The 19,807-nt window shown below is 50.2% G+C and overlaps 1 protein-coding gene and 1 long non-coding RNA gene across 2 annotated transcripts in view; one reads left to right on the top strand and one right to left on the bottom strand.

Moving 5' to 3' along the window:
- The window catches only part of LOC108541851 (uncharacterized), a 33,939-nt gene that overhangs the window by 3,413 nt on the left and 10,719 nt on the right, over positions 1–19,807 (top strand). The gene's annotated exons all lie outside the window — the stretch shown is intronic.
- Positions 9,067–19,807, bottom strand: part of LOC108541847 (probable hydrolase PNKD) — a 25,406-nt gene continuing 14,665 nt past the window's right edge. Inside the window, exons 2-9 of the mRNA XM_017891564.1 lie at positions 15,910–16,025; positions 15,671–15,783; positions 15,043–15,101; positions 14,201–14,293; positions 13,680–13,843; positions 12,248–12,334; positions 11,282–11,397; positions 9,067–11,044 (exon numbers count right to left, since the gene is read on the bottom strand). Coding sequence (XP_017747053.1) covers positions 10,871–11,044; positions 11,282–11,397; positions 12,248–12,334; positions 13,680–13,843; positions 14,201–14,293; positions 15,043–15,101; positions 15,671–15,783; positions 15,910–16,025 — 922 coding nt within the window. The 3' untranslated portion in view covers positions 9,067–10,870. The remainder of the gene's footprint in view (positions 11,045–11,281; positions 11,398–12,247; positions 12,335–13,679; positions 13,844–14,200; positions 14,294–15,042; positions 15,102–15,670; positions 15,784–15,909; positions 16,026–19,807) is intronic.

Here is a 19,807-nt window from a genome sequence, read left to right as displayed (position 1 = left end):
TTTTTTTTTTTTTTTTTTTTTTTTTTTTTTTTTTTTTTTTTTTGAGACGGAATCTCACTCTGTTGCCCAGGCTGGAGTACAGTGGTGTGATCTCGGCCCACTTCAACCTCTGCCTCCTGGGTTCAAGAGATTCTCCTGCCCCAGTCTCCTGAGTAGCTGGGATTACAGGTGCTCACCACTGTGCCTTGCTAAGTTTTGTATTTTTAGTAGATATGGGGGTTTCACCATATTGGCCAGGCTGGTCTCGAACTCTTGACCTCAGGTGATCTGCCCGCCTTGGCCTCCCACAGTGCTGGGATTATAGGTGTGAGCCACTGCACCTGGCCCCAAGTTTCAGGTTGAATTGTAATCACCAGATGTTGAGGGAGAAACCTGCTGGGAAGTGATTGGATTATGGAGGCGTTTTCCCCATCCTGTTCTTATGATAGTGAGTGAGTTCTCACGAGATCTGATGGTTTTATAAGGAGCTCTTCCCCGTTAGCTTTTTTCACTCTGTCTTGCCTACTGCCGTGTAAGATGTACCTCTTCCCCTTCCACCATGATTGCAAGTTTGCTGAGGCCTCCCCAGCCATGCAGAACTGTGAGTCAATTAAACCTCTTTTCTTTATAAATTACCCAGTCTGGGGTATGACTTTATAGCAGTGTGAAAACAGACTAATACATATAAAGATACATGGACGTGTATGTTCATTACAGCATTATTCACAATAGCAAAGACATGGAATCAACCTAAATGCCCATCAATGATAGACTGGATAAAGAAAATGTGGTACATATACACCATGGAATACTATGCAGCCATAAAAATATGAGATCATATTCTTTGCAGGGACATGGGTGGAGCCAGAGGCTATTATCCTCAGCAAACTAACACAGGAACAGAAAACCAAATACTGCATGTTCCTACTTATAAGTGGGAGATAAGGCCAGGCACAGTGGCTCACGCCTGTAATCCCAGCACGTTGGGAGGCCGAGGTGGGCAGATCACGAGCTCAGGAGATCAAGATCATCCTGGTCAACACAGTGAAACCCCGTCTCTACTAAAGATACAAAAAATTAGCCAGGTGTGGTGGCAGGCGCCTGTAGTCCCAGTTACTTGGGAGGCTGAGGCAGGAGAATGGCGTGAACCTGGGAGATGGGAGTTGCAGTGAGCCGAGATTGCACCACTGCACTCCAGCCTGGGCGACAGGCGAGATGCCGTCTCAAATAAATAAATAAATAAATGGGAGCTAAATAATGAGAACACATGGATGCATAGAGGTGAACACACACTGGGGCCTATTGGAGGGAGGAGGGTGGGAGGAGGGAGAGGATCAGGAAAAATAACTAATGTGTAGTAGGCTTAATACCTTGGTAATGAAATAATTTGTACAACAAACATCCATGACACACATTTACCTGTGTAACAAACCTGCACATCCTGCACATGTACCCCTGAACTTGAAAGGTAAAAAGGACAGACGTGGTGGCTCATGCCTGTAATCCCAGCATTTTGGGAGGCCAAGGCAGGTGGATCACGAGGTCAGGAGTTCAAGACCACCCTGGCCAACTTAGTGAAACCCTATCTGTACTAAAAATACAAAAAATTAGCTAGGCCTGGTGGCGGGCGCCTGTAATCCTAGCTACTTGGGAGGCTGAGGCAGGAGAATCACTTGAGCCCGGGAGGCGGAGGTTGCAGCGAGCCAAGATCACGCCAGTACACACCAGCCCAGGCCACAGTATGAGACTCCATCTTAAAAAAAAAAGGTAAAAAAATAAAAAATCGGTTAAAATAAAATAAAATAAAATTTGTATATTAGGAATTGAGAAAAAAAATTGAATATTCATTTTTAAAAGCCAATGTCAATTCTAAATAACCTTTCCTCTACACATGAGCCACCATCAGTGGCATTAAGAAAACTTATGTGGCCAGGCACGGTGGCTCATGCCTGTAATCCTACAACTTTAGGAGGCTGAGGCAGGAGGATTCCTTGAGCCCAAGAGTTCAAGACCAGCCTGGGATACAAAGTAAGACTCCATCTCTACAAAAAAATCAAATAATTAGCTGGGTGTGGTGTCACGTGCCTGTAGTCTCACTTAGTTGGGTGGCTGAGATGAGAGGATTGTTTGAGCATTGGAGGTTGAGGCTGTAGTGAGCTATAATCCAGCCACTGCACTCCAGCCTGGGTGACAGAGTGAGACTCTGTCTCAAAAAAAAAAAAAAAAAAAAAAAAAAAAAAAGAAAACTCATAGCTGCTTTGGAAAGCAGTTTGGAAGTTCCCCAAAAGCTAAATGTAGTGTTACAGCTCTTTTAGAATTTGTCTAGTGGGGTTTTGGTTTTTGCTGGAAAGTCCCCTAAGTAAAAAAGCAAAATAAAACATAACAAAAAACAAAAAGCTAAATATGGAGTTACTATGTCTTAGCAATTCCACTCCTAGGTATATACCCAAAAGAATTGAAAAAGGGGCTAGGGGAGGGATAGCATTAGCAGAAATACCTAATGTAGACGACGAACTGATGGGTGCAGCAAACCACCATGGTACGTGTATACCTGTGTAATAAACCTGCACATTCTGCACATGTATCCCAGAACTGAAAGTATATATATAAAAAAAGAATTGAAAACATATGTCTACACAAAAACTTGTGCATTAATGTTCATAGCATTGTTCGTAATAGACAAAAAAATGGAAACAACCCAATTGTCTAACAGCTGTCAAATGGATAAACAAAATGTGGAATATTCACACTATGGAATATTATCGTAGCTAGGGGCGGTGGCTCATGCCTGTAATCCCAGCATTTGAGAGGCTGAGGCAGGCAAATCTCTTGAGCCCAGAAATTCGAGAATAGCCTGGGGAACATGATGAAACCCCATCTCTACCAAAAATACAACAATTAGCTAGGTGTGGTGGCATGCACCTGTAATGCCAGCTACTTGGGAGGCTGAGGTGGGAGATTTGTTTCAGTCCGAAGGTGGAAGTTGAAGTGAGCCAAGCCACTGCACTCCAGCCTCCTGGGTAACAGAGTGAGAACCTGTCTCACAAAAAAAAAAAAAAAAAAAAAAAAGAAAATAATATTATCCAGCTATACAATGAGGTACTGACACGTATCCAACATGGATGAACCTTAAAAACATGTTGAGCAAAGGAAGCCAGTCACAAAAGACCACAGAATGTATTACTTCATTATATGAAATGTCCAAAATATGCTAAGCTACAGAGACAGAAAGTAGATTAGTGGATGCATAGCGTTGGTATAGGGTAGAGTGGTGAAGGCAGGGAGTGATATTAAATGGGCATGTGGTTTCTTTTTGGGATGATGAAATGTTCTAAAATTATATTGTGGTGATGGTCACAAAGCTGTATATACTAAAAACCACTGAATTGTACTTTTTTTGAGACGGAGTCTTGCTCTTTTGCCCAGGCTGGAGTGCAGTGGCACAATCTTGGCTCACTGCAACCTCTGCCTCCCAGGTTCAACGACTTTCTTTCCTCAGCCTCCCAAGTAGCTGGGATCACAGGCATGCACCATCATACCTGGCTAATTTTTGTATTTTTAGTAGAGATGGGGTTTTGCCATGTTGGCCAAGCTAGTCTTGAACTCTTTTTTTTTTTTTTTTTTTTTTGAGACGGAGTCTCGCTCAATCGCCTTGGCTGGAGGGCTGGAGTGCAGTGATACAATCTTGGCTCACTGCAACTTCTGCCTCCTGGGTTCAGGCAATTCTCCTGCCTCAGCCTCTGAGTAGCTGGGACTATAGGCGTGTGCCACCATGGCCAGCTAATTTTTGTATTTTTGGTAGAGACAGGGTTTCACTATATTGGTCAGGCTGGTCTTGAACTTATGACCTTGTGATCCACCTGCCTCGGCCTTACAAAGTGCTGGGATTACAGCCGTGAGCCATCGTGCCCAGCCTGAATTGTACATTTTAATGGGTGAATTTTGTGTTATGTGAATTATATCTCAATAAAGCTGTTTGTAAAACATGCAGAGGCACGACCATAGCTCACTGTAGCCTTGACCACCCGGCCTGAAGCAATCCTCCTGCCTGTCTCCCAAGTATCTGAGAATACATGCTTGTACCACCATACCAGACCCTCACTGCTCCTTGGTTAGGTCCCCCGCTAGCTGCATGAGGCTTCTGCCTGCCTGTCCTCAAAGGCTCCCCACCTTGTGGGAACTCATGTTCTCAACTCTCTTTGCACACCCCTCTGCCACCAATTCCATCCTCTCGGTGCTGGCTGTCTTCTGCCAGTGGCTAGGGGTGAAACAGTTCGGCAAAGTAGATTGCAGGACTAATGGCCAGTTTGTTGTCTGCTTTTTAACTCTTGGCAAGAGATCTATTTAGAAATGCTGTTGGCCTGGCACAGTGGCTCAAGCCTGTAATCACAACACTTTGGGAGGCTGAGGCAGGAGGATCGTTTGAGCCCAGGAGTTGGAGACCAGCCTGAGCACACAGCAAGACCTTGTCTCTACAGAAAATTAAAAAAAAATTATCTGGGCCGGGTGCGATGCCTCACACCTGTAATCTCAGCACTTTGGGCGGCTGAGGTGGGTGGATCATTTGAGGTCAGGAGTTCGAGACTAGCCTGGCCGATATGGTGAAACCCCATCTCCACTAAAAATACAAAAATTAGCCATGAGCAGTAGCAGGTGCCTGTGATTCCAGGTGCCTGTAATCACAACACTTTGGGAGGCTGAGGCATGAGAATCACTTGAACTCAGGAGGCAGAGTTTGCAGTGAGCTGAGATCACGCCACTGTGCTCCAACCTGGGTGACAGAGTGAGACTCAGTCTCAATAATTACATACATACATACATAAATTAAAATTTAAAAATTATCTGGGCATGGTGGCATGTGCCTATAGTCCCAGGTACTCAGTGGCTGAAGTGGAAGGATCTCTTGAGCCCAGGAGTTCAAGGCTGCAGTGAGCAGTGATTGCGTTACTGCACTCCAGCCTGGACGGGGGGAGATCCCGTCTCTAAAAGTAAAAAAAGCATTATAATGCGCTTTAGGCCAGTGTAGGAACACTCTGGAGCAGGATGACATACCTGCTGTGTGGCGCGGGGCAGGTTGCCCTCTCTGAGCCTGTGAGGTAGACAGGTGCCTGGCCGCTTGGGTCAGTGTCTGCTGAACAACTCCTAACCCGGAGCGGGCTGGCTCTGTGTCGAGCTCTGTAGGTAGTAACTCATTAATCCTCACAATAAGCTTTGAAAGCTCGGTAGGTTTTAATAAGCTCAGTAGTATCACCCCATTTGACAGATGAGAAACCAAGGCACGGAACGGTTAAGTAACTTGCCCGAGTTATTCATGGCAAGTGTGGACTTCAAACCAGATGGGCTGCCTCCAGAGTCCATGTTCTTTTTTTTGAGATGAAGTCTCACTCTGTTGCCAGACTGGAGTGCAGTGGTGTGATCTCAGCTCACTGCAGCCTCCAACTCCCTGGTTCAAGCGATTCTCCTGCCTCAGCTTCCGGAGGAGCTGGGATTATAGGCATGCACCACCATGCCCAGCTAATTTTTAGTAGAGACGGTGTTTCACCATGTTGACCAAGATGGTCTCAATCTCTTGACCTTGTGATCCACCCACCTCGGCCTCCCAAAGTGCTGGGATTACAGGTGTGAGCCACCGTGCCTGGCCAAGAGTAATGTTCTTAATCTGTTTATTCTACTGCTCCTGGCAGACTAACCCTAAGTTTATCGATAACAGTAAAAAGAGAGGCTGCTGTTAACACCTCTGTGCATCTCATTTAGTTCTCTACAAGGAGGCTCAGTGATCCTGAGTCACCCGTCCAGTGTTACACACAGCCAGTTAGAGCAGAACCTGTTTGTATCTTGATCAGTCCAATTTCAAGTGTTCTCTTTCTACCACCTTGTCCAGCATTTGGCCCAAGCCTAGTGTTTATGGACCACTGGTGTTAGGTTCCCACTTTTTTCAAAGGCTCCACCTATGGGCAGGGCTTTGGAGGAGTAAAACCGCCCCCCGACACACACATGTTCATGCACACACAGGGTTTTCACGTTCGTTTCTTCAACTTCTTCCCTGGACCACCTAAGGCTGGCCAGTTATCCCACTCTTTCTCCTTTTCTGCACCTTCTAGCAAAGAGAGCTAGTCTGGGATCCAGGAAAAAAAATTTACAAATGAACTGCTTGCTGGTTATTTTTAAAACTACATATTATTCAAACACCTTTGAGGTCATGTGTCTACCTCCATTTCCTCTCTATAATTAATCATAGAGCCAGAAATCTGACACATAATTTTTTTTTTTTTTTTTTTTGAGATGGAGTTTCGCCTGGAGTGCAATGGTACAGTCTTGGCTCACTCCAACCTCTGCCTCCTGGGTTCGAGCAATTCTCCTGCCTCAGCCTCCTGAGTAGCTGGGATTACAGGCGCGCGCCACCATGCCCAGCTAATTTTTGTTCTTTTAGTAGAGATGGGGTTTCACCATGTTGGCTAGGCTGGTCTCAAACTCCTGTCCTTGTGATCTGCCCACCTCGGACTCCCAAAGTGCTGGGATTACCGGTGTGAGCCACCACGCCCGGCCCTTTTTTTTTTTCTTTTTGAGACAGGGTCTCACTCTGTCACACAGGCTGGAGTGTTCAGTGGTGCCATCTCAGCTCACTGCAACCTCCGCCTCCTGGGTTCAAGCGATTCTCCTGCCTCAGCTTCCCGAGTAGCTGAGACTACAGGTGCGCACCACCACACCCAGCTAATTTTTGTATTTTTAGTAGAGATGGGATTTCCCCACATTGGCCAGACTGGTCTCAGACTCTTGACCTGAAAGTGATCCGCCCGCCTTGGCCTCTCAAAGTGTTGGGATTACAGGTGTGAGCCACCACGCCTGACCTCCCCCTCCCCACTTTCAGTCCACCATAGTTCAGCTGGATCTGACACTGGCCTTCTGAGTGTGGTCAAATGAGACCTGGCCTGGCCAGTCAGAGAAGCCCATTCCCCTAACTCCTAGGACTGGTTTAGGGTTGGGCACATGACCCCAGCTGGATCAGTGAAACTCAAGTCTTAGAACTATTGGAGGCTCCACTAGTTTTGAGGAAGCTGCAGCCTAGAAAGCTGGAACTTCTAGAGACCATCTTTCTACTTCAGGGAGAAAGCCTGACAGAGAATGATACCAATCCTGAAGAAAGCAGAACCGAACAGATATTCCCATTGAGTCCCTGGATTCAGCCATTCCTGAAGCCACCACGACATCATCCCACACTTCTCAATTTCATGAGCTGGTAAATTCTCCTTTTGGTTTCAGCTACTTTGTTTTGAGTATTTGTCTCTTGCACCTAAAACGTTCTGCCTCATTGTCCTCTCCATTGGAAGGTGAAGAAACTGAGGTCAGGGAAATGACTTTCTCAAGGTCACTCGGCTACTGAATAACAGAGCTGGAACTGGAGTCCAGGTCTGTAAGGCCAGTGACACCTGCTATTTGGCAAGAAGCATGTGGTCTGGTTGTTACTGCTCAGTGCCACTCTGGGAGAGGCATGTGCCCATCATTCAGTACAGATGGCCCAGTGGGAGGATGCCCCCAGCCCCAGAGAACCATCACCAGGTGCCCCTCAAAGCTGGGCATACCCAGAGTGACCTGCATACTCCAGGGCCTGGCCCTGTGGTTTGTCTGCCCAATATAGCAGTGACTCAAACACATCAGAGCACACAGAACCACCTTCTTCAGGAAGGTGAAGACACAGTCCATGGCTCCAACCCCAGTTCACGTGCAGCCCCGATCCAAGACAGCTGGGCCCAGTGCCAAGGTCGTTGGCCTGGGGTGAAGGGCACCTAAGCGGCGAGGCTGAACTGTGGCCAGTGTGGGAACTCTGTGCCTTTGGCTGGCCCCAAGGAAGTGTGGAGCTGAGCCAGCGCTTCCTGGTCGTCAGCCATTCCAAGGCTACCTTCAGGAGCTTTGCTATAGCCAAGTGAAATAGGAGAATCTTATTCTTCTATTTCAATAAATATGTTTATTTTTATTTATTTATTTTTTTTGAGACAGCATTCTGTCGCCCAGGCTGGAGTGCACTGGCACAATCTCAGCTCACTGCAGCCTCTGCCTCCCAAATTCAAGCGATTCTCTTGCCTCAGCCTCCTGAGTAGTTGGGACTACAGGCGCACACCACCCTGCCTGGCTAATTTTTGTATTTTTAGTAGAGATGGGGTTTCACCATGTTGGCCAGGATGGTCTCAATCTCCTGACCTCGTGATTTGCCTGCCTCGGCCTCCAAAAGTGCTTGGATTACAGGCATAAGCCACCATGCCCGTCCCTTTAATCATTTTTATGAACTGAAAACCGGTGTCACTTGTCAAAAATAAATATTGACCCCAAAGATAAATACAATGAAAACAAAACGATGTTGTTAAAGCTTAACTAGAGACACCTCCCCAACTTAAAGTATGAATCTGGATCCCGGGTCTTTCTTTCCAAAGGCATTAAAGACACACTAGTGCCAAGGCCTTGTCCTTGAAGTCCGATTGATTGCTGTGCTGTGGCCATGTACAGCCACCCTACTTCAGCCAGTGTACACTTGTGTATCTCAAGCTTTGAGAAACACTGAGATAAGCCAATCGTAAACTGAACAGATGCCCATAGGCCTTGGGAGGAACATATTTTAGGCGTAATTTCTCTCTTTTCTTTTTTTTAAGTTGTTTTCTTTTTTTTTTTGAGACAGTCTCACCCTGTTGCCCAGGCTGGAGTGCTGTGGTACGATCTCGGCTCACTGCAACCTCCGCCTCCTGGGTTCACGCCATTCTCCTGCCTCAGCCTCTTGAGTAGCTGGGATTATAGGCTCCCGCCACCACGCCTGGCTACTTTTTTGTATTTTTAGTAGAGATGGGGTTTCACTATGTTGGCCAGACTGGTCTCTAACTCCTGATCTTGTGATCCGCCCACCTCAGCCTCCCAAAGAGCTGGGATTACAGGCGTGAGCCCCCGCACCCAGCCTTTGGGCATCATTTCTGATCAAAACTCTTGAAGTGCCTAACTGCAAGTTAGCAGGCCTGGGGCTGAGATGGGAAAACTGCAAGAAAGTTCTCTGCTGTTTTCACTCATGTAGCCACAAAGACAAGCTGTTGGGTGATCAAGTCCTGGTTAAATCATTCACTCATTCAACATTTATTGAGCGCCTATTGTGTGCTAGGCACCGTGCTAGGCGCAGAAATACAGAGATGCATAAGATACAGTCCATGCCCTTAAAGATTCACAGTCTAGAAGGAGAGACAAACATGTAAACAAGTAAAATACAGTGTGATAAGTGCCACAGGAGAAGCATTGACAAAGTGCAGAGGTAGCCTGGAGGGGAGGGGCACAGGGGTTGCCTTCCTGGAGGAGGGGGCCTTTGAGGGGATCGTGAGAGATGAACAGGTACTTGCCAGGCAGACAAGGCAGGAGGAGCAGGGGAAGGCATTCCAGTTGGAAGAAACAGCGTGAGTGAAGGCACAGAGGCATGAAACTGCATGTCTTGCTTGGTGAGTGGGGAACTCTAACTAGTCTGGTGGTATTGCTAAAGTGCACTAGAGGCTGCAGCTGAAGAGGCGGGCAGAGGCCAGATCATGAGGGGAAACTGAGGGCAGGGGCATCTTGGAGGGTCACCAGAGGTGAGCAGAGCCCGAGAGCAGGCTTTAAAACAGGAAAAGAGGGCTCCTGGCTGACCCAAGGTACACCTGCCTGAGGACCACAGGGTTCCTCGCTGTGGCTCCAAAGGAATCTGGACCTAAGAGCAGAGGAACAGCAGAGCTGGAGGTGGAGTGAGCAGAGGGGCCGGGCCAGGCCTGGGGCCCAGAGCTGCCATGCACTCCCGTGCTCTGCTCACAGACTTCTGATTTCCAATCTGCACATCAGAGCCCCTCCTCCCAGCCGGGTGGGGGCCAGTGGGAAATCACATGGGAATGTGGCTGGCAAACCGCAAGGGCCAGATGAGTGTCAGGTTACAGAATAAATCTTTACTAACTGAAAGAAGAAAAGGGCTGCAGATAAAGCAGGAGAGATTAGTTAGATGGAGGAAGGCAGGCAGACGCGCCTAAGAACATGGGCCAAAGTGAGAAAACTACAGCTGCCAAAGAGGACCGTGGCTGTCTCTCCCCTGGCAAGGAGGGGCCCTTTTGGCCCAGGGCAGGGGCAGAGGCCAGCGGGCATGACCAGGCCAGATGCGCAAGGAGAGCGTGTGACCTGCAAGACTGTGGGGCTCCACACTCCAGACTCCAGTGTCTCCTTAGCTCAATGAGGAGGTTTCCTTGGCAACCAGGACCCTCCTTCTTCCAGGCTGTAGGGAGGCCACTGAGGCAGAGAGTGGCCAGCCAGCCTTCCAGCCCTTCAGTGTTCTTAGGAATGGCTCTGTCTGAAAAATGACTTTGCAGGGATGGGTGGGGCAGGGAGGCTGTGGGAGGAGGGCAGAGTCTCAGGACACCAGAGTCCAGCTGCCCCTCTGAGTGGTGCTTTTGCAAGGCATCACACTTGAGGCCACTGTGAGGGGCTGAGCTTCTTTCCCAACCCTGGATTGGGGAAGGGCAAGATGGACTCAACCTGCGTGGGCCCTCTGCCCTGGGTTCCAGGGCTACAGTGAGATGAGGCCTCCCGACGGAGAAGCTAACAGCAACCCCCATGTCCTTGCTGCTGTCCCAGGAGTAGGGAAGGAGGGGACCCTCCCAGTTGGTAGGGTCTGGAGATGTCCCAAGACCCCTCCTTTCCTCTCCCATTGATGAGGCAGCCTCGTGCTGCGGGGTTCCCAGCCTCCGACTGGCCCCCTTCTCTTGGCTTCACAGTCTCATCGCCTGGTGCCTCCCCTCCCCTGAGCAGTGTGGGGGATGATGCCCGCTTGGGCGCCGATGGAGGTGGTGGTGTTAGCGATGAGAAGGATGGTGAGGTGTGGGTGTCTGGGCTGGAGGCGCTGGGGGCATCACTTGCTCTTGTGCATGTCCTTCAGCCGGCGGAGCTCTTCCAGGAGCTGGGCCCGGGAGCAGTCATCATCCCCAGTGGGGCCCGGCCCCGGCCCCAGAGCCTCTTGTAGTGCCAGGCAGTGGGTCCTCAGGAATGGGTTGTAGGAGCGCTCCTCTCCCAGAGTAGACGGGCACTGTGGGCAAGAGGAACCAGGTTTGGTGGAGAGAAGCTGGGAAACGGACCCAAGACAGAGAAGCCTGACCCGACTCCTGCCCCATCCTGGAGTTCAGGAGTTCTGACTTGAGGGCCCATGGACCAAACAGGTCAGAGCTTTGGGGAGGTGCTCGCAGGCCTGGGGTCAGCATGGATGGGTTCCCGTTGGGGCTGAGTGCCTGCCCACACAGCTCCTCCTGGACCCCAAGTCCCTCACCGTGCCCTTGCGCTCCAGCCGCTGCCGCTGCACCCACTGCATCTTCCTCTCCCGGGCCAGGTTCTCGGGCTCCACCACACCTGCAAAGCCCAGGTTCTCCTCCGCATACTCATGACCTACCAACAGCCACGGGGGTGAGACGCACAGCAGAGAGAGATTGGTCAGAACAGTCTTCCCTGCCCCAGGTCCAGGCTGATGGGCACCCGACCACCAGGGACAAGGGCAGCACTTCCAGGAAAACCCCAATCTCCAGGAGCTGCTTCTCTAACTGCGGGCACAAGTCAGCCATGGGTGAAAACGTGGCAATGGTTCCAGGGGAAAAAACCACTAGACCTGGAGCTGGCAGGCCTGCATCTAGCCCTGACTCCGCCACTGCCTAGTGTGTGACCTCAGTCTAGTCATGGCACCTCTCTGAGGCACCATTTTCTCATTTGGCAAGTGGAGAGAACAATGATGCCACCAGATACAGATGTACCTGCTGTGTTCCTGGTGCCTAGAACAGAGCCTGGTATGTGTTAGGTGCACAGAAAGCACTTGTTGAATGTATGAATGAATGAATGAATGAATGAATATATGTTCTGAGGATTAACAGATATCTGTGAATGTTTTCAAGCACTACACGGCAATGGTTACATGCAGAGTGGATTTACTGACTTCTCCCCAGATTAAAAAAAGGCTATTTTCTGTTCTGGGCTTGGGCTATGAACAATTAGACATCTCTCTGGAATGCCCTGGGGCCTGCAGGGCTCCCAAGAGGCTGAAGTCTGGCTGGCAGGGGAAGGTAATGTGAGAAGCAGAGGTGTTATGGAGTCAGCACTCCAGGAGGAAGGGAGGCCAGAACTCTGCCTCTACCCCTGGAGGTGGAGCTATGTCGCTTCTGGGCCAGGAACTGGGCTGGCCTGCTTTCTAGGGGAGTGAGGGGCTGGGAAGGTCCTTGGGATAGGGAGTAGTAAAGGGGTGTCTCACCAGGCCACAGCAGGGTGTCATCCCCTAGCCCCAGCACTGTGTCCAGTGAGCTCAGCATGGTCTCTGCGTTGCCCTCAAAGGTCCGTCCTGGCGGGGGGTTGGAGGGTATGTCACAAGGCGCCAGGATAACACGATACGACATAAGGCACACCCAGACAGGTGGGAACCAGCTTGTAATGCTCTGGCTGGCCACCAGCCCTGACTGTGCCCTTGCCAGGCCCACCCCAGGCATCTATTCCTTCCTTCTCACTGGGAGCTGGGCCCAACTGGTCACCCCTAACCAAGCCCATCTGAGGCCTCCGTTGCACACAGTGACACTTGAAGGGAGGGGCTGCAGAATCTTCAGGTTGCAGGCCCCAGGCTTGGTAGATGCAGGGCTGCTCTTTCCTGCAGAACACTTCTTCGCCTAGGCTGCCCTTTGGGATTCCATGCAGCCTGGGACTTGTGATCCTCACCCACCCCCTCACCTAGCGGTTCTAAACTTTTCATAACCTAGTCCTGCTAGTCAGTGTATCAGAGAACCAGGCTCCACCCAGGGGAAACTAATTCCCTGCATTCTCTCATTCTGTCCAACAGCTGGGGCAAGTCTTTTTTATTTTTGAGACTGAGTGTCATTGTTGCCCAGGCTGCAGTGCAGTGGCACAATCATAGCTCACTGCAACCTTGAATTCATGGGCTCACCACCACACCTGGCTAATTTTTGTATTTTTTGTAGAGACAGGGTTTCACCATGTTGCCCAAGTTGGTCTTGAACTCCTGGGCTCAAGCAATCCACCTGCTTTGGCCTCCCAGAGTTCTGAGATTACAGGCCTGAGTCACTGCTCCTGGCCTATAGTATTTATACTATTTAATTTTTTTTTCTTTTTTTTTTTTTTTGTGACAGAGTCTTGTTCTGTCTTCCAGATTGGAGTGCAGTGGCACGATCTCAGCTCACTGCAACCTCTACCTCCCGGGTTCAAGCAGTTCTCCTGCCTTCAGCCTCCCTAGTAGCTGGGATTACAGGCACGCACTACCATGCCCAGCTAATTTTTGTATTTTTAGTAGAGACGGCATTTCACTGTGTTGACCAGGCTGGTTTTGAACTCCTGACCTCAGGTGATCCTCCCACCTCAGTTTCCCAAAGTGCTGGGATTATAGGCATGAGCCACCGTGCCTGGCTTATTTTAAAATATTTTTGTAGAGATAGTCTTGCTATTTTGCCCAGTCTGGTCTCCAACTCCTGGCCTCAAGTGATCCTCCTGCCTCAGCCTCCCAAGGTACCCCAAGGGAAGTCTCAAGGATTAAAACCAGTCTGAGTAACACAGATGGAAGTAACTGCCACGGCAACACCTGTGCTAAAACTAAGGCTTCCGTGCTCTCCATGGGACTGTGGCTGCCCTGGCTTCTGTCTCTCCCTCCTCTCCCAGTTCCTCTCTCTTTCAGGGGGACTCACCACAGCCAGAGAGGAAGAGCAGGTCCCCTGAGAAGAGGCAGGAGGGACCCTTGTAGGGCTCCCCATCCAGTAGGTAGACCAGATGGCCTTGTGTGTGGCCAGGTGTAGCCAAGGCTCGGATCTGAAGCCGTCCCACGCTGACCACATCTTGATGACACAGGGGACTGGGGAACAAGGGAGTAGGGGAGAGAAGGTACTGGATCTGTGCCATGCTGATCCCTGCCCCCATCCCAGGCCCAAGAGGCTGGGTGATTCACAAGAGGGTGGGCTCCCATACAAAAGCAGATACCCCAATGCCCAGGGTCTCAGGTCCGAACACTCCCCCTTTCCTCTTTTGGGGACTAAGGCTGGATCAATTGGAGGATGGGCAGTGCCAGTCTTCAGATAGGCAGGGATTGGGCCAGGAAGGGCACTGGCAAAGATCCACCTGTTGGTACCCCTGAAACACTTCACTGAAGGCTGGGGGTGGGGGAAAGGGCCCATGGAAGGGGCCTAGGACCTTGCCTAGGTCAAGGACTTACTGGGTGAGGTAGGGGATGCCGTCCTGAGGGCTCCCGTACACCCGACAGTCCCGGTGCCGCCGGCTGAGGTCACGGTTCCCTCCACTGTGGTCCCTGCAGGATGGCAGAGACAGGCAGGGGGTTTCAAGGGGCAACTGTACCTAAGCCCCCCTCTTTCCCACAGCATCTCCAGGCCTTTAAGTGCTGGGGCTGTGGCTTCTGGACTAAGCAAGTTGTCCACACCTCTAGGCCTTTGTTCAAGTTGTTCCCTTGCTCAGAACATCGCCCCCAACAACTCAAGCTGGCCAATGCCAGCCGGTCTTCCTGGACTCTCAGCTCAGGTCACCATCTTTCAATTCTCCAAGTGGATCTGATCACACTTTTCCTGGGCCTCCCATCCCTGTACCCTGTTGCCAACTGCTACCTGAATATTACATACTTCTTTTGTGAAGACAAGGTCTCACTATGTTGCCCAGGTTGGGCTTGAACTCCCAACCCTCTTGCCTCCACTGTTACGTACTTTGATACAGGGCTATCTCCCCTATTGGTCTCAGAATTTCCTTGATGGAAGAGTCATAACTTTTGCCCATGCCCAGTGTGCAGTAGGTATCTAATACATGCCCATGAAATGAAAGAGAAATGACTGTCCTGCCCTCCTCTGGGGCTTCAGAAGCTCGATAAATGGAGTGGTGGAAGACTGTCCCCTTTCCTCCCTCCCTGCTGGTGTCCAGGTGACTTCACGAGGAAGGTGGGTGCCGGCCTGTACTGACTTCTTGACCTCCGGTCCCGGCCGTCCTCACTGGGCCCAGTCCTGGCAAGCCCAGCCGGACAAGGGTGGGCCAGGGAAGACAGGAGCCCCTTACCAGTGCTTGTGAGTACAGAGAATGGCGACCAAGGTGACCCCTTCCTTTTCAATGGAAGCCTGCGGGAGAGAGGAGGTTTGGAGACTGGGGAGCAGGATGCAAGGAACACTTAAAGCAGCAGGATCCAGGAGTGTGGGTGCTGGTAGAGAGGAGAGGAGAGGAGAGGATGGAGAGATGAAGTGGAGGGAGGGGATGGGGCTGGAGGGGAGAAATCCGGGAGTGTGAAGCACGGGGCACATGGAGGCAGAGGGACAGACACAGAGAAATAAGGAATGGGAGGGAAAGACAGACAGACCCAGATACTGACAGACAGAGGTAACAGAAATAAAGGGGGTCTGAAGGGGGCCAATGGGAGTGAAAGCCAGCCTGGAAACTCACTAGACCCACAGTCCTGGGCCAACACCCCAGCCCTCTGGCTCTGCATCCCCCACTGCTGCTCACCCCTTCTGCCCAGCCATGCCCTGTACCTCCCTCCCCCAGGCCATGTGTGTGCATGTGCACGTGTGAACATGGAGCATATGGGATATATCTCACGGGTAGACGGACAAGGGTCAGCTCTCTCTAGCAGGGGAAACTGCCAGTCCCCAAGGTGACCCCAGGCACCCCCTGCTCCCTGCCCTCCCCTCACCTGCACAGCGCGAGGGTCTGAAGGGTCCACAGCCACAGCCAGCTGGGCCTGGGTGTCGATGATGAGGTAGCTGTAGTTGTCCGAGAGGACAGGGATGGGAAGCACCTTCACTCCTGGGGACAGAGATGGGCTGTGGGCAGGGTAATAGGCAGGGAGCCCAGGGGCTGGGGTATGTGAAGGGGAGTAGGAGGGTGGGGGCACAGAATGGGGGATGCTGGCCAGGGGCAATCAGAGCTCACCATTGAAGAGGCGGGGCTGGGTTTTCGAGTGGCCTTTAGGGTAGCGATTCCGAGCCCTGCGCAGCTGCTGTCGGTAGAAGAGGTACCCGAGCCAGGTGCGGGTGTACAGGCTGTACCTAGAGAGCGAGTGGGTGGTCTATGGTTAGCCTTTCTCCCTAGCTCCTCTAGACCCCTTCGTGATGCCTGCAGGCCCGACATCTCCATTCCTTTGGTCACCCCGTGAGCCAATGCAATTCCATCCTCACTTATTATGTGCCTACTGTTTGCCCTGCTTGGCGCTCATGACAAGATGGAGAATGAGACGGACACACCTAGAACTTGCAATCTATCAGGGAGATGTGAACTGAGGAACTCACAGAAGAGAATTGGAAAGGCTGGGCGCGGTGGCTCACACCTGTAATCCCAGTACTTTGGGAGGCCGAGGAGGGTGGATCACCTGAGGTCAGGAGTTCGAGATCAGCCTGGCCAACATGGGAAAACTCCATCTCTACTAAAAATATAAAAAGTAGCCGGGTGTGGTGGCGCACACCTGTAGTCCTAGCTACTCAGGAGGCTGAGGCAGGAGAATTGCTGAACCTCAGAGGCAGAGGTTGCAGTGAGCCAAGATCACATCACTGCACTCCAGCGGGTGAAGAGCAAGACTCCATCTAAAAAAAAGAGAGACTTGGATCTCTTTTTTTATCTCTTTTTTAATCTAGCCCAGGGTCTAGCACCTCTGATGAAGTAACCTTTGCAGGGAAGAGGGAGTAGGAATTAGGAGGCTGAAATGAGGTAGGAAAAATATTTCAGAAAGAGCAGTGGTGGTCAAACTTTAGCATGCATCCTAATCATCTGAGGAAGGTTGGGTGAAGTGGCTCACGCCTGTAATTCTAGCACCTTGGGAGGGAAGGAGAGAGGATCACTTGAGCCCAAAAGTTCGAGACCAGCCTGGGCAACATTGTACCCTATAGGGTCTCTACAAAAAAAAAAAAAGAATAGCTGGGTGTGGTAGCACATGCCTGTGGTCCCAGCTACTCAGGTAGCTGAAGCAGGAGGATTGCTTGAGCCCAGGAAGTCGAAGCTGCAGTAAGCCATGATTGCACCACTGCACTCTAGCCTGGGTGACAAAACAAGATCCGGTCTCAAAAAAAAAAAAAAAAAAAAAAAATCATGTGAGGCTGGGTGCAGTATCTCATGCCTGTAATTCCAGCACTTTGCGTGGCCGAGACAGGCAGATCACCTGAGGTCAGGAGTTTGAGACCAGCCTGACCAACATGGTGAAACCCCATCTCTACTAAAAATACAAAAATTAGCTGGGTGTGGTGGTGCATGCCTGTAATTCCAATTATCTTTTTTGTAGATGTAGAGATGGGGTCTCAATTTGTTGCCTAGGCTGGTCTCAAACTCCTGGGCTCAACTAATCCTCTTGCCTTGGCCTTCCAAAGTGTTGGGATTACAGGTGTGAGCCACCGTGTCCAGCCTGAAATTCTCTCTCTCTCTTTTTTTTTTTTTGAGACAGCGTCTCGCTCTGTTGTCCAGACTGGAGTGCAGTGGCACAGTCTCGGCTCACTGCAACCTCTGCCTCCCAGGTTCAAGCGATTTTCCTGCCTCAGCGTCCCGAGTAGGTGGGATTACACGTGCACACCACCATTCCCGGCTAATTTTTTGTATTTTTAGTAGAGACAGGGTTTTGCCATGTTGGCCAGGCTGGTCTCGAACTCCTGACCTTGGGTGATCCACCTGCCTCGGCCTCTCAAAGTGCTGGGATTACAGGTGTGAGCCACTGCGCCTGGCTGAGCCTGAAATTCTTTTTTTTTTTTTTTTTTTTGAGAGGGAGTCTCACTCTGCCGTTAGGCAGGGGTGCAGTGGTGTGATCTCAGCTCACTGCAACCTCTCCCTCCCAGGTTCAGGTGATTCTCCTGCCTCAGCCTCCCGAGTAGCTGGAACTACAGGTGCGCACCACCATGCCCAGTTAATTTTTGAATTTTTAGTACAGACAGGATTTCACCATGTTGGCCAGGATGATCTCAATCTCTTGACCTTGTCATCTACCCACCTTGGCCTCCCAAAGTGCTGGGATTACAGGCATGAGCCACCGTCCCTGACCCTGAAATACTTAATGATTTTATCTTTGACCTTGTGTCTTGTAAGTGGAGCCTGATAGGACAGTGGGACATGCAGGGAGCAGGAGACACATACAGTGAGTGTACTCCGTTCCTCGCTTACCATACCTGTACAGAGTCTGCAATGCCTGTGAGCACACAGATCTGGGGGACCCACAATGCATGGGAGTTCAACAAGACTCAAAGCGAGTACAAGGTGAGTGCACACCTATGACTGACCCAAGAGGCCAAGCTTTCAGTTCAAACTAGAATGTGCTTCAAGTGCACAAAGAAGACAGAAGTGTTCTAAGAAACACGAATGACCAAGGAATTCTGCTGCGTCCTTTCTTGCTTTTGTGTTATCCACCCATTTATGCTGCAAATAGCGATACAGAAAGGAAGGGGAAGATAGCGTAACCAATCCATCCTTTTCCTTTCCATCCTTCCTTATTAACTGGCAAGCCAACAGTGCTGGCAGAATGTGCACATATTAAGAATTGAAAGCCGGGTGCGGTGGCTCATGCCTGTAATCTCAGAACTTTGGGAGGCCAGGGCAGTGGATCACGAGGTCAGGAGTTCAAGACCAGCCTGGCCAAGATGGTGAAACCCCATCTCAACTAAAACTACAAAAATTAGTTGGGCGTGGTGGCAGGTGCCTGTGATCCTAGCTACTCGGGAGGCTGAGGTTGCAGTGAGCTGAGATTGCGCCACTGCACTCCAGTCTGGGTGACAGAGTGAGACTCCATCTCAAAAAAAAAAAAAAAAGAATTGAAGGCTGGGCGCGGTGGCACACACCTGTAATCCCAGCTCTTTGGAAGGCGGAGGCTGGTAGATCACTTGAGGTCAGGAATTGGAGACCAGCCTGGCCAACATGGTGAAACCCCATCTCTACTAAAAGTACAAAAATTAACAGGGTGTGGTAGTGGGCACCTATAATCCCAGCTACTCAGGAGGCTGAGGCAGGAGAATTGTTTGAACCTGGGAGGCAGAGGTTGCAGTGAGCCAAGAACACACCATTGCACACCAGCCTGGGCAACAAGAGTGAAAGTCCATCTGAAAAAAAAAAAAAAAAAAAAACAACGAACTGAAGCCCAGGTGTGGTGACTCATGCCTGTAATCCCAGCAGTTTGGAAGGCAGTGACGGGAGAAGTGCTTGAGCCCAGGAGTTTGAGACCAGACTGGGCAACATGGTGAGACCCCATCTCTACTAAAAATGCAAAAATTAACCAGGCATGGTGGCACGCACCTGTGGTCCTAGCTGCTTGGGAGGCTTAGGTGGGAGGATCACTTGAGCCCAGGAGGTCAAGGCTGCAGTAAGCCATGTTTGCACCACTTCACTCCACTCTGAGTGACAGAGGAGACCCTGTCCTGGTAAGAACTAAATATATATATCCATGTATAAGCTAAGAAATATTAATTATGTAGTTTCTGTGATTCTACAGGAGTTAAATGTTCTTATATTTGTATTTAAAACAAGCATTGCACAATATTAAGCAAATGGTAAAATTCCTGCTAATAATTTAAATGCTTCTTAGAATTACATTCCATAGCAAATTAAAAACATAACAGGTCAAAACAGATTGTAGAAGAAAAAAAGCTTCATATTTTAGTATTTTTAATGACTATTTTTTCCCAACTTTTTTTTTTTTTGAGAGAGAGTCTCGCTCTGTCGCCCAGGCTGGAGTGTGGTGGTGCGATCTTGGCTCACTGCAAGCTCTGCCTCCCAGGTTCTTTCACGCCATTCTCCTGCCTCAGCCTCCCGAGTAGCTGGGACTACAGGCACCTGCCACCATGCCTGGCTATTTTTTTTTTTTTTT

Source organism: Rhinopithecus bieti, unplaced genomic scaffold (genome assembly GCF_001698545.2).
Source record: "Rhinopithecus bieti isolate Rb0 unplaced genomic scaffold, ASM169854v2 scaffold_21117, whole genome shotgun sequence".
Lineage (NCBI taxonomy): Eukaryota > Metazoa > Chordata > Mammalia > Primates > Cercopithecidae > Rhinopithecus > Rhinopithecus bieti.
This window is presented reverse-complemented; position numbering and strand designations above follow the sequence as displayed.